General features: G+C 37.6%; 1 protein-coding gene across 1 annotated transcript in view; it reads left to right on the plus strand.

Annotated features, from left to right (window-relative positions):
- Window positions 1–12,411, plus strand: part of LOC128556651 (baculoviral IAP repeat-containing protein 8-like) — a 30,279-nt gene extending 17,868 nt beyond the window's left edge. Inside the window, exons 5-7 of the mRNA XM_053542234.1 lie at window positions 5,068–5,116; window positions 10,250–10,672; window positions 12,048–12,411. Coding sequence (XP_053398209.1) covers window positions 5,068–5,116; window positions 10,250–10,672; window positions 12,048–12,244 — 669 coding nt within the window. The 3' untranslated portion in view covers window positions 12,245–12,411. The remainder of the gene's footprint in view (window positions 1–5,067; window positions 5,117–10,249; window positions 10,673–12,047) is intronic.
- The last annotated feature ends 307 nt before the right edge of the window (window positions 12,412–12,718 follow it).

Below are 12,718 nucleotides of genomic sequence, written 5' to 3' on the forward strand. Positions count from 1 at the left end.
CAACTGTAGGTTTTTATATATGCAAATTTTAATCCAAGTGTTTTGTTATAACATATAGTACAATATTGTTTATACATCATTGACAGATATCAGTTCATTATGTTATACTGCAGTAGAAAAAATTAGGTGCCTTCCAGTAGGGGACTTTGTATTGCATGGCAATACTTCATTCACTTGTTTCCGCTATAATTATGGTCTTACCACTTCTATCTGTAACAAATCAAAGAGCACAGCATTTTATGACTAAAAATCCCACCTGCCAGTGGCAGGATTCGAACCCAGGTCATCGGGTGTTTGTCCAATGCTCTAACCACTGAGCGAAAAAGTCGACTCACTTATGCAGTTGTCAGAGATTGACTTTAAACATGTAGGCTATGCGTAAGTGACCGTAACTATGGCTATATGGAAAAGTTTGAAAATCTCTACTAAAACTGCAGGTTCAGTTTCAAAATAATTTAACAGCGATGTTCCATGGGTGGCCATTTACCAAATTCCTTCAAGCCATGTTGATTTGGTAAGAAACTTCGCTGCCTTAAGGCTAGTATTCTATACATGGCTATTTGGAAAACTTTAAACATCTTCTCCTCTGAAACTGTTTGCTAAATTTAAAAATTATTCTAAATTGTTCTGTTTCCTTACAAAACATGGCCACCACGGAGTAGGGCTAATTTTCCCTATTTTGCTGTATGAAAACTTTGAAAATCTTCTCTCAAACTGCTGATTTAATTTCAAAATAATTTGACAGCAATGCTCTTTGGGTGACCCTGTACCAAATTCCAGTAAGCCATTTGTATTTATTAAGAAACATGGCTGTCTGAAGGCAGGGCTTTCTATTATGGCTATATAGAAAACTTTAATAAAAAGCTGCTCTACTGAAACTGCTAGCTTGATTTGAAAATAATTTTACAGCATTGTTCCATGGATGACCATGCACAGGCTGTCCAGCGTCCCTAAAATTCCTACTTTTTCCTATTTTTTTTCAATTTGGCTAAAATTCCTATTTTTTAAAAAAAATCAAAGGAAATTCCTAAAAAGGCCCTATTTTTTCATAAAAAATCCTAATTTTTTAACTTTTTTGCAATGATCAAAAAGAGAAAATGTTTTAAATGTTGTTTAAAAGTTCTTCTAATTCAGAAAAAAACAGTTTAGCACAGTTCAAAGCAGTTTACCAGTGGTAGACGCCTTTTCTGTAAATAAAGCACTATTTGTGAGTTACTTTTATGTCAATCACATAAAGGTAAGCACATTACATGGTCTTTAAAGTCTATATTTTAATTTGAAAATTCCTAAATTTAGCCCTAAAATTTCCTTAAAATTGTACCAAATTCCTAATTTTAGCCCTATTTTTTTGTACAAATTGCCCTAAAATTAGCCCTAATTTTTTGTCAGGGTATGCTAGACAGCCTGCATGCACCAAATTCTTTCCAGCCATATTGACTTGTTAAAAAACACAGTAGCCTTGGGGTGGGTCTACATGTAGTTTTCTCTATATGGCTACATGGAAAACTTTAAAAAACTTCTCTGAAGCTGCTGACCCAAAGTCAAAATAATTTCATACAAATGTTCCTTTGGTGACCCTCTACCAAAGTCCTTCAAGGTCCCCACCACATTACTACCACTCCCCATCAACTCCTTTTTTGGCTATTGTTATAGGGATTTCTGTTGGTTTTGGGGTCAGTAATCAAAGGTCATGGTCATAGTTATTTTACTTAATTTCTGTTGTTGTTTTTTTATTTCCGGGCTCTAAGTCACAAAGTATTATTAGCTATAGCTTTCAAACTTTACATTATGACTTAACACCACTTAGGGCCCCTTTGTTTTTGGGGTAAAAAGGGCAAAGGTCAAGGTCACAATGACTGGGAGACTGAAAATGGTTTCTTGACTCTTAAGACATAAATTATAAAAGCTACGGCTTTCAAACTTCACACAATGATTGAATTCTACTAGAGGAAGATCCCTATTGATTTTTTGGTCATTGGCTCAAAGGTCAGAGCCAGACAATATAATAACTACATCTTTCAAACTTTACACAATGACTAGATACCACTTGAGAAAGACCCCTAATGATTTTTGGGTCAGTGGCTCACAAAGGTCAAGATCACAGGGATCTTGTCATCATATCCTTAATCAATATCCTGCACTATCTCCTCTATTTCCTTCCAAACACGCCTCAAAATTAATTGTTGTTTCAAATGCCCATTTTTATTGCCCTGTCCTATTTTGCTTGCAAACAGTTAGCAGTTAGGTGGCGCTGTTGCTGGATACTGTCTCTTAGTATCTTATGTCATCATTCCCCACACCCCACTCTCTCCAATCCCACACACATGACCCGCTCATATTTTTTTGTGGAAACTTTTTAAATCTCATTTCAGAACACTGGTCCTATTTCAAAATAATTTCACAGATATTTTCTTGCATGACAAACTGTTCGAGCAAGCTGTGTAACCCCTACCCCAACCCCTGAAAAAAACTATTTCTTGCTATTGTGGCTTAAGATTCCTATGTCATCATTCACTTCCTTCTCCAGTCCCAACCCTGCAAACACGTTGTCATTACCAACTTTGAAAGTCTTCCAGTCAGAAAACACTAACCCTATTTCAAAATAACTTAAACAGATAATTTCTTTTCGTGACCTTCTACCAAAACTGTTAAGCAAGTTTTGAAACTCAGGTAAGCGATTTAGGGCCATCATGGCCCTCTTGTTATGCCCCCCTACGAAGAAGGAGGGGTGTATTGTTTTGCATATGTCGGTCGGTCGGTTCGTAGACCAATCGGTTTCCAGTTGATAACTCGAGAACGCTTGGGCCTAGGATCATGAAAGTTGATAGGAAGGTTATTCATGACCAGCAGATGACCCCTATTGTTTTTGAGTTCAGTAAGTCAAAGGTCAAGGTCACAGTGACCCGGAACACTTAAATGGTTTCCGGGTGGTAACTCAAGAACACCTGGGCCTAAAATCATGAAAGTTAATAGAGAGGTTGGTCATGACCAGTAGATGACCCCTATTGATTTTGAGGTCCAAGGTCACAGTGACCCAGAACAGTAAAACAGTTTCTGGATGATAACTCAAGAACTCTTGGGCCTAGGATCATGAAGGTTGATAGGGAGGTTGGTCATGACAAGCAGATGACCCCTATTGATTTTGAGGTCAGTAGGTCAAAGGTTAAGGTCACAGTGACCCGGAACAGTTGAACGGTTTCTGGATGATAACTCAAGAATGCTTGGGCCTAGGTTCATGAAAGTTGATAGGGAGGTTGGTCATGACCAGCAGGTGGCCCCTGTTGATTTTGAGTACAGTAGGTCAAAGGTCAAGGTCACAGTGACTCGGAACAGTTAAACAGTTTCCGGATGATAACTTGAGAACGCTTGAGCTTAGGATCATCAAACTTTATAGGGAGGTTTACCAGGACCAGCAGATGACCCGTATTGATAGTGACCTGGAACAGTTAAACGGTTCAGGAGACTTAATAGGGAGATTGATCATTAATAGCAGATGACCCCTATTGATTTTGAGGTCAATAGGTCAAAGGTCAAGGTCACAGTGGCCTGGAACAATTAAGCCAATTCAGGACGATAACTTGAGAAATCTTGGGCCTTGGACCACGAAACTACGAAACTTAATAGGGAGGTTGATCATGACCAGCAGATGACCCCTACTAATTTTGAGGTCAATAGGTCAAGGTCATATTGACCCAGAACAGTAGAACTTTTTTTGCCAAATAACTAGGGAATGCTTTGGTCTAAGATCACATTTGATACGGAGGTCACTTATGACTGGTAAATGACACATAATTATTGATTTGAGGTCAGTACATCAAAGGTCCAGTGCACAGTGACCAAATAATTTCTGTTCCTTGTGCAATTACTGAATGCATCAAGGGGGGCATTTCATGTTCTACGAGCTCTTGTTAACAGTTATTTTACATGGCGGAACCTAACCATTGTTCCTCACTTGTAACTGAAAACTGTCCCACTTGAATCAGAGGCGGTTGGCAAATTTCTTCAGACATACTGCACTTTGAGATATTGTTCACAGAGTCCTGTGTTCTGTCTACAAAGCTAACTGAGTAAAGAGGTTACAATTTGAACAGGTTTGGTTATTATGTCTCCCACCACACAGTGGTGTGGGAGACATATTGATTTACTCCAGTCTGTGTGTCTGTGTCTGTGTGTGTGCGTGTGTGTGTGTGTGTCTGTCACAAAGCTTGTCCGCACTCTAAGTCCAACATTTCTCATCCGATCTTCACCAAAATTCAACAAAATTTGTCTGTCAATAAGTGCTCGGCCAAGTTCGATAACTAGCCAAATCGGCCTAGGCACTTTGGAATTATGGCCCTTGAATTACCGAAAAATGCTCAGATTTTAGGCGCATTCCTGGAGCCAAAAGGACCCCTATACTACTCATGAGTAATCATGAGTAGTATATGGGTCCTTTTGGCATGAGTAGTATAGGGGTCCTTTTGGCTCCAGGAATGCGCATACAGTCTGAGTAGTATAGGAGTCCTTTTGACTTGATGAATGTGCATGCGCTGTAGTAGGGCAAGTTCGATAATGAGCCAAATTGGTCCAGGCACTTCGGAGTTATGGCCCTTGAATTACCGAAAATCGGCCTTTTTACTCTTGTCTGCGCTCTAACTCGAACATTTCTCGTCCGAGCATCACCAAACTTTAACAAAATGTGTTTGACCATAGGTCCGCGGCCAAGTTCGATAACTAGCCAAATCGGCCCAGGTACTTTGGAATAATGGCCCTTGAATTACTGAAAATTGGCCTTTTTATTCTCATCCACGCTATAAGTCCAACATTTCTCACCCGATCTTCACCAAACTTAAACCAAATGTTTTTTACCATAACTTCTTGACCAGGTTCATTAACTAGCCAAATCGCCCGAGGCACTCCAGAATTATGGCCCTTGAATTACCCAAAATCGGCCTTTTTACTCTTCAAAGGTATATTTGTAGTGAGTAAACAGTATATAAAGACTGACTTGCTATTTAGATGATTAGGCAGTTGTGGGAGACATGCGCTTTTCTCAAAAGCAACTCTAGTATTTCACTTGTTTTGCAGATGCTTGAACAACAAAGACAACAGACAGAGATTGCTCAGAGACGAGATGGTATGTTTATTTGTCATAAAATTCTGTCCCCTGTTATCTCACTTCCTGGTCGCATTTTCAGTTCTTCTTTTAAATCACAATCATGTTTTCACTGATGTAATGCAGGGGCCTCTATGGTTTAAGTTGCTGATTTCAAATTACTTGTTGCTCACTGATATGGGTTCGCAACCTTGCTTAGGGTTTAGAATTCTTCATGTGAAGAATTCACTAGAAATGCATGTTTTTGAAATTATTATTACATCCAGCTGTGCAATCATTTAAAACATGCATTTTGTTTCAGACAATATCTATCAAATGCAAATTTAAAACTTAAAATTATTACAAATAATTATTGAAATCAAAAGAAATGGTACATATTTTAAATACTTTTATTTTAAAGGGAGGTAATAACAAAATTTCATAATATGAAAAAACATACATTTCTAATTGGGATCTAACTCTTTGTAATGTTTTTTTTTTGGGGGGGGGGGGGGGGGCCTTAAATGTTTTTTTGAGGGGGTGCACTTAGAGGTTGCCCTTGTCTGTCCATCTGTCAAATGTGTTTTGCATATCTCAAAAAGTATTTGACATAGAATTATCAAACCTCACAGGATTATTATTCAGCATGTGAAACTGTGCACCTGTTGTTTTAAAAGGATTTCACACAGACAGACCAGAGTTATGGTCCTTGACTTGCTCAAAAATATGCAGAAAGAGGGCAAAAGTTTGTGTCACATGTATCTCAAAAAGTATTTGACATAGGATTATGAAACATTACAGGAATATTATTCAGCATGTGAAGCTGTGCACCTAGGGTTTTGTTAGAGATTTCACACAGCCAGACCAGAGTTATGGCCTTTGCCTTAGTCTAAAATAGGTATAAAAATGCATAAAAGTTTGTCATATGTATCTTAAAATGCATTTGACTGAGGGTCATGAAATATAATAGGAATATTACTGATAGCGAGTTAGGCATCTGGGGTTTTGTTTGGCATTTCTACCAGACAGACCAGAGTTTTGGCATTTGATTAAGTAAAAAATTGCATAAAGGATATTCAAGTTTTTTGGGGGTTTTTTTCACATGTATCTCAAAACGAGTCATTAAACATTAGAGGATTGTTATATAGCATGTGAGGTTGTGCACCTGGTATTCTGTTTGGGATTACACTCATCCAGACCAGAGTTATGATCCTTGACTTAGTGAAAAAATACACATTAAGTGCTTAAAAGTTTATGTTGCATATATCTTAAAAAACGTTTCACCTAGGGTCATGAAACCATGTAGGAATATTATTCACCATGTGAATTTGTGCACCTGAGTTTTTAGTTGGATTTCTTTCTGCAAGCCCAGAGTTACGACTCTTGTCTTAGTCAGAAATGTGCATTAAAGGCATAAAAAAAATTGTCCTATATATCTTAGAATTTACTTTACCAAGATTCATAAAACATTACAGGATTGTTATTCTGCATGTGAAGATTTGCACCTAGTATTCTGTTTGGGATTTCACCAGAATTATGGTCTTTGAAATTGTGAAAAATACACAAATTATATATCTGTGTTGCATATATCTTAAAAAAATATTCCACTTGAGTCATGAATCCATGTACAGTGACAGGTAGTGGGGAAACCAGTGTCCTATGGACACACTTCCAGTTTTTAGCTCACCTGTCATGTAGTGACAAGATGAGCTTTTGTGATTGCCCCTCGTCCATCCGTCGTTCGTTCACAATTTCTTCTGAACACGATAGAGACCACATTTTGCCCCTTAAAGGGCCAGAATTTGCCATTTTGGCTTGTGATTTGAAGGATTTTCAAATTCATTGATTTCGTCATACATGGACTATGAAATATACTTAACAACATCAATGCTTCCACCCAATACCATCAACCCTTTCACTATCCGTAACAGTGGCGGAGGATAAAGCTGTCTTTCAGACTGCCTTGTTTGGTTAAGTTTTTGTATGTAAGCTGGTATCTCAGTTTCCATGAATGGGAATAGATTGAAACTTCACTTTATTGTCCATTGTCATTGCTGATATGCACTGTACAGGTTCCATAACCCTGTTTTACAATTTTACAAAATTATGCCCCTTTTGGACCTTAATATTTATTCAATTGACAAGGCTGTTGAATAGTCGAGCGTTGCTGTCCTCCGACAGCTCTTGTTTAGTCTAATGTCACACCAAAAGTATAGGTATAGACAGTACTCCTACATCAAAAGGAAGTGTGGTCCCAATAGCTGTGTTGTCAAAGTTGCTTAGTTTTAATCTGAGCTTCTTTAAGGGTCAAATTATGGCTCTTCTCCACTGAATCTGCAGACCAGAAAGTACTCTTGAAAGTACTCAATGTTTCTTGATTGTCTCTATCATGTAGTTACCTATTTGAGATGTGGAATGTAGGAATCCATGTTGGCTTTCTGAAAATGGATTTTTTTGTTCTTGTCCCATAGAGCAATAGGCAGGGGGTCTCCTGTCACTTGAAAGCTTGAAAGTAACTATATTGTTAAAATTGTTGATTTAAGGAGGAGACCTGTCTTTGAAAAGGGGTCTTTTCCAATATTTGAAGTCATTATCCATGTTTAATAATGTACATTCAGTAATATATACTGTTTTATTATGGCTGAAAATAATAATCAGGTCTTTTTAGCTCACTTATTCTAAAGATTCTTGGTGAGTTATTGTGTTGTTCTTTGTTGTTTGGTGTTATTTTTTCACTTTAAGTAACTTATTCGCATAAACTTCTTCTCATATTCACTAAACTTAAATAGGATCTCTCAACTTTGTTGAAATTATTCCTCTTGATCCCTGGTAGGGTCAGCCAGGGATAGACATTTTTGTAAATAGGAAAAAAAACTTTCAACTTCTCATGAACCACTTTATATATCCTCATCAAACTTTGTTAATAGCATTTGAGTGTTGAACTCTTTCAAGTTTGTTCAGACGCCTCCTTAACTCCTTTTAGGGGCCACCAGAGCTAGAACTGGAAAAAAAACTTTTAACACCTGAGTTAGATTTGGTAAGACATAAAGTCAAGGCCATTTAATTAGTTTATATATTTATCCGTTTGAAAATGATTCAGCTTGAAAATATTTAATCCCCTTGATTCCCCTGTTACATTACATGATTGGTAGTTATAATGCTGCCACCAAACGTCGAAGTTTTGTAACACATTCCCTGGTCATTTAGAATTCCCTTTACAGTGTGCAGTTTTCAACATTTTTGACTGTTCAAAGATGACAGGCCTCTGATTGTTACTGAAAAATTACTGTCATTCTTTGATTTTTACCTCACTAGAGCACAAAGTACTCAGGGATGAACTATTGTGATCACTCACCAACCTGCATGACTGTTGTCCTTTCATCCACACTTTTCTTCAAACAACAGATCTCTGAAACTGTGTGGTGAAAGTTGATGAAACTTGGCCTGGATATTACTTTGATGGGCTCATTCAAAAATTGTTCAAAACATTCTGCTTGGTTGCACATAGGGGCAGTCAGAGCTAAAAATAGAAAAGTTTCAAATGACATCTCCTCCTTTTTGTGTATCTACCAAGATTGTTCAGATCATTCTGATTCATCAAAGCACATGGCCACCAAATTGCATGGCCACTTTTCCTAATATATAATATATAGTGGAAACATTAAAATCTTCTTGTATGAAACTACTGACCCATTTTCAACATAATTTCACACATATGGTCCTTGTGTAACCCTTTACCAAGATTGTTCAAATTATTTTGATTCATCAAAAAACATGGCAGACAGTGGGCGTGGTCACTTTTCCTAACTTAAGAAATCTTGTCAGACCCTGCTTGAACATGTTGAAGATTGTTAAAATTATTCTTATTCCTCAAAAAAATATGGCAGCAATGGGTGGGGAGGGCGAGGTCAATTTTCCCTAAATTTATATAGTGGAAACTTCAAAAATCTCATTGTCAGAAACTGCTGGCCAGATAAATTAAGTTTACACAAATCTTTCATGGGTGATCTATATGAAGATTATACAGATTATTCATCAAGTAAAATGGCCACCAGGGTGTGTTCACTTTTCCCTGTATGTATGTAGTGGAAACCTTAAAAATCTTCTTGTTTGATATTGTCTGTTAGTATCCTATGTCATTCTGCCCCCAACCTCTTACTATATTTATTTAGTTCTTACTATATTTATTTAGTAGAAACTTTTACGGTATTGTAGTCTGAAAACACCGGCACTATTTTAAAATAATTCACAGATATTTTTCTTGCATAACCATCTACCAAAACTGTTCAAGCGAGCAGTCTAACTCGGTGAGCAAACTAGGGCCATCATGGCCTTCTTGTCTTATCATAACAAATGTTTTTTCTTTCCTGTTTGACAGCATGAATTATGTCTCCCCCATAGACATATTGTTTTTGCCTTCGCCATCTGTCCGTCCACATTAAGCTTGTCCAGCTTTCACAGGTCAAACTGCTGGCCGGATTTCAACGAAACTTCACAGGAGTGATCAGTACCAACCCTAGTTGTGCATGTCGCCGGCACGTTCTGCTTTGCTGCATAAAATGGCCACCAGAGCTAAAAATAGAAAAATCTTGTCCGGCTTTCACAGGTCAAACTGCTGGACAGATTTTGAAGAAACCTCACAGAAGTAATCAGTACCAAATCTAGTTGTGCATATCGCCGGCACGTTCCGCTTTGCTGCACAAAATGGCCACCAGAACTAAAAAAAGAAATATCTTGTCTGGCTTTCACAGGTCAAACTGCTGGCTGGATTTCGACGAAACTTCACAGGAGTGATCAGTACCAACCCTAGTTGTGCATGTCGCTGGCACTTTCCACTTTGCTGCACAAAATGGCCACCAGAGCTAAAAATAGAAACATTTTGTCCCACTTTCACAGGACAAACTGCTGGACAGATTTCGACGAAACTTCACAGGAGTGATAAGTAGCAAGCCTAGTTGTGCATGTCACCGACACGTTCCGTTTCCCTGCACAAAATGGCCGTCAGAGCTAAAGATATACATAAGGGGGAGACATGTCTTTGTGACAAAAACACTTTCTAGTTTAATTTAGCTCTATTAATGCAAAAAAATTATACACCTAACCTTATCGAAGCAAGCAAAACAACTTAAAACCAATGCTATGAAATAGTTTGGGGTGAACAACTTTATCTTGCAGAACTAGGAATAAGACCTCCACCTACTTCAGCTTCTATAGCAACTTCTGTATTGAGCACCTGCACTCCTTCCTCAATTGTGTACACCGGTACCAATGTTCCATCTTCTGTTGTATACACAGGAACCAGTATAGGAGCTTCTGTTGTGAACACAACTTCAAGCACATCTACTGCAACCTCCATAGTCAATGCTGGTACCACTACATCTACTGTGAGTTCAGCATCAACCTCTGCTACAGCCAGGGTCCAGAAGTCTGGTACTTCAGCTTCTGCAACAGCAGAAGGAAGCTCATCTGAAACTGAGAACCAGCAGACTGTTCCAGGGAATAGTTCCAGCTTTAATGCAGCCAGTGGAGCCTATGTAGAGAGGCAGTCAGGAGCATCAGGTGGTGATGGTAACGAGTCCAGATCAGCAGCTGCCCAGTGTAAGTATATTAAGATTGATACAGAAATTGGCATAGTTAAATCTAAGATAAAAGACTGCCAACTTGGTCCAGTAGGGAAAGTGCAGATCTATGGATCAAGGTGTTGTGAGATTGATACCCAGGTGAGGCGTATGTTCCCTGTGGTGACTGATAAAAGACTGTGTCTGAAATCATTCATCCTCCACCTATGATTCATTGGGAAAGTTGGCAGTTACTTAAGTAGAACATGATAGTAATAGTACAGAATCCATGAAACGAGATTAAGTTAACTGTCAGTCATTACATAACTGAAATACATGTACTGATGAAAAACAGCACTAAATGTAAAGCAAACAAGATAAAAGTAGTCATGAAATTATTGCATATTCCCCTACCCTTCAATCTATCAGAAATATGTAGACACACCCACCAGAAACTGCTCGATACTAAACATTTTGCGTTGTTTTCAAATTCAACTGGGCAGAGGAGCAATCTCCAAAACTTATCAAGAGATTTTGATGTTTCAAAAAGACACTGAATTTTGTAAATAGACAATAGTAAAGTCGACATGTCTCGAGCTAATCCTTATTAATTGAATTCAGTGTACAAAAATGTATTTCTTATTCTCCCAGATTGAAATCAAAAGTAACAGTCAAGAATGTAAACAATTGTGATTGGTTCTGGTTGGTCATGTTTGACTTTGTAGCTGTATTTGTAAATTTGTTCCCCACATAATTGATTATAATAGGTTGGAATTGTGGCGTACCCAAACTGGTCCCATTACGAACATTTAAATGCTATAAAGCATGACACAAGTTGATACTACTAATGAATCATGGTTGATAATTGGTTATGGTAAGAACATGTTCCCAATTTTGTTGTCAGGTAGACCTTAAAACCCGACATCAAACGTTAACATTTACTGTGTGATGGTCAGTCTGTTACCATACAATATTGTTTTAATCCTGTGTAGCTTTTCACATAAATTAACCATAATTGTTATGAAGTGTGGATAGCTGGTTTCTTTAGGCCAGCTTTCTACATCAGTTAGTTGGCAAGTATTAATGTTAAAATATGTTTTGAGGTCAATAGGCTTATGATCAATTTCATTGAAATCAGTAACAGTTAACTGCAGACATTAAACTTAATTGGATAAGTGTGACATTGATCTTGGGATCAGTAGGTCAAACTGACTGTAATGGTTTTCTAATTGTAACTGAAAAATTGGTCATATTGTACAAGTCTTTCTTTCTTTTTGCAGTAACCAGCACCTTAAAATAATTACAAAATATATATTGCATGGAAAAACTTTAATAATTGTATACATTTCAATCAGCTTGGAGACTGTTCTGTACTTATTATAGTTAACACATTTGTTTTTTACACTTTTTTTCAGGTACATATCTTATAGAAAAGGAAAATGAGGAATTAAAGGAAAGGTTGACTTGCAAAATTTGTTTAGAAAGACCAATAAACAGAACATTTTTGCCATGCGGCCACTTAGTGAGTTGCGAAACTTGCGCACCCAGATTAAAGCGCTGTCCTATATGCAGGAAAAGGATAACAGGCAAAGTGAAAACATTCATGTACTAGGAATCAGAGGTGACTTGAACTATAGTTAGTCAAATGCATTTTAACTATGCAACTATATTGCTTTAAGGACTGTAGTAATGCATACATATTATACCCCTGAAAACAAAGTTTAGTGGGGTATGTCAGCATCAAGTAGGTTGGGTAGTCAGTCTGTTGCAAAGTAGGTTGGGTAGTCAGTCTGTTGCAAAGCAAACACAGAGTTTCCACAGTCAGGGAAAAGGTCGGGGGGGATTTTTTTTTTCAAAGGTCAGGGAATCGTCAGGGAATTTTGAGTTTGGTCAGTGAATTTTCAGATTTCAGCAAAAGACAGGGAATTTTCAAATTTTGCTGATTAAAGCAAGTATTAGTCTGTTTATTCATGTCTTATGACATTCTAACTAAGTTACATATTTTCAAAATTTCTTTCTTCCTGAAGGAACTGAAAGGGTTTGGCACCCCTTGTTTTCCTCCGCTGTCTCTCTTTCAGGTATGGAA

The sequence above is a fragment of the Mercenaria mercenaria genome, chromosome 4 (genome assembly GCF_021730395.1).
Source record: "Mercenaria mercenaria strain notata chromosome 4, MADL_Memer_1, whole genome shotgun sequence".
NCBI lineage: Eukaryota > Metazoa > Mollusca > Bivalvia > Venerida > Veneridae > Mercenaria > Mercenaria mercenaria.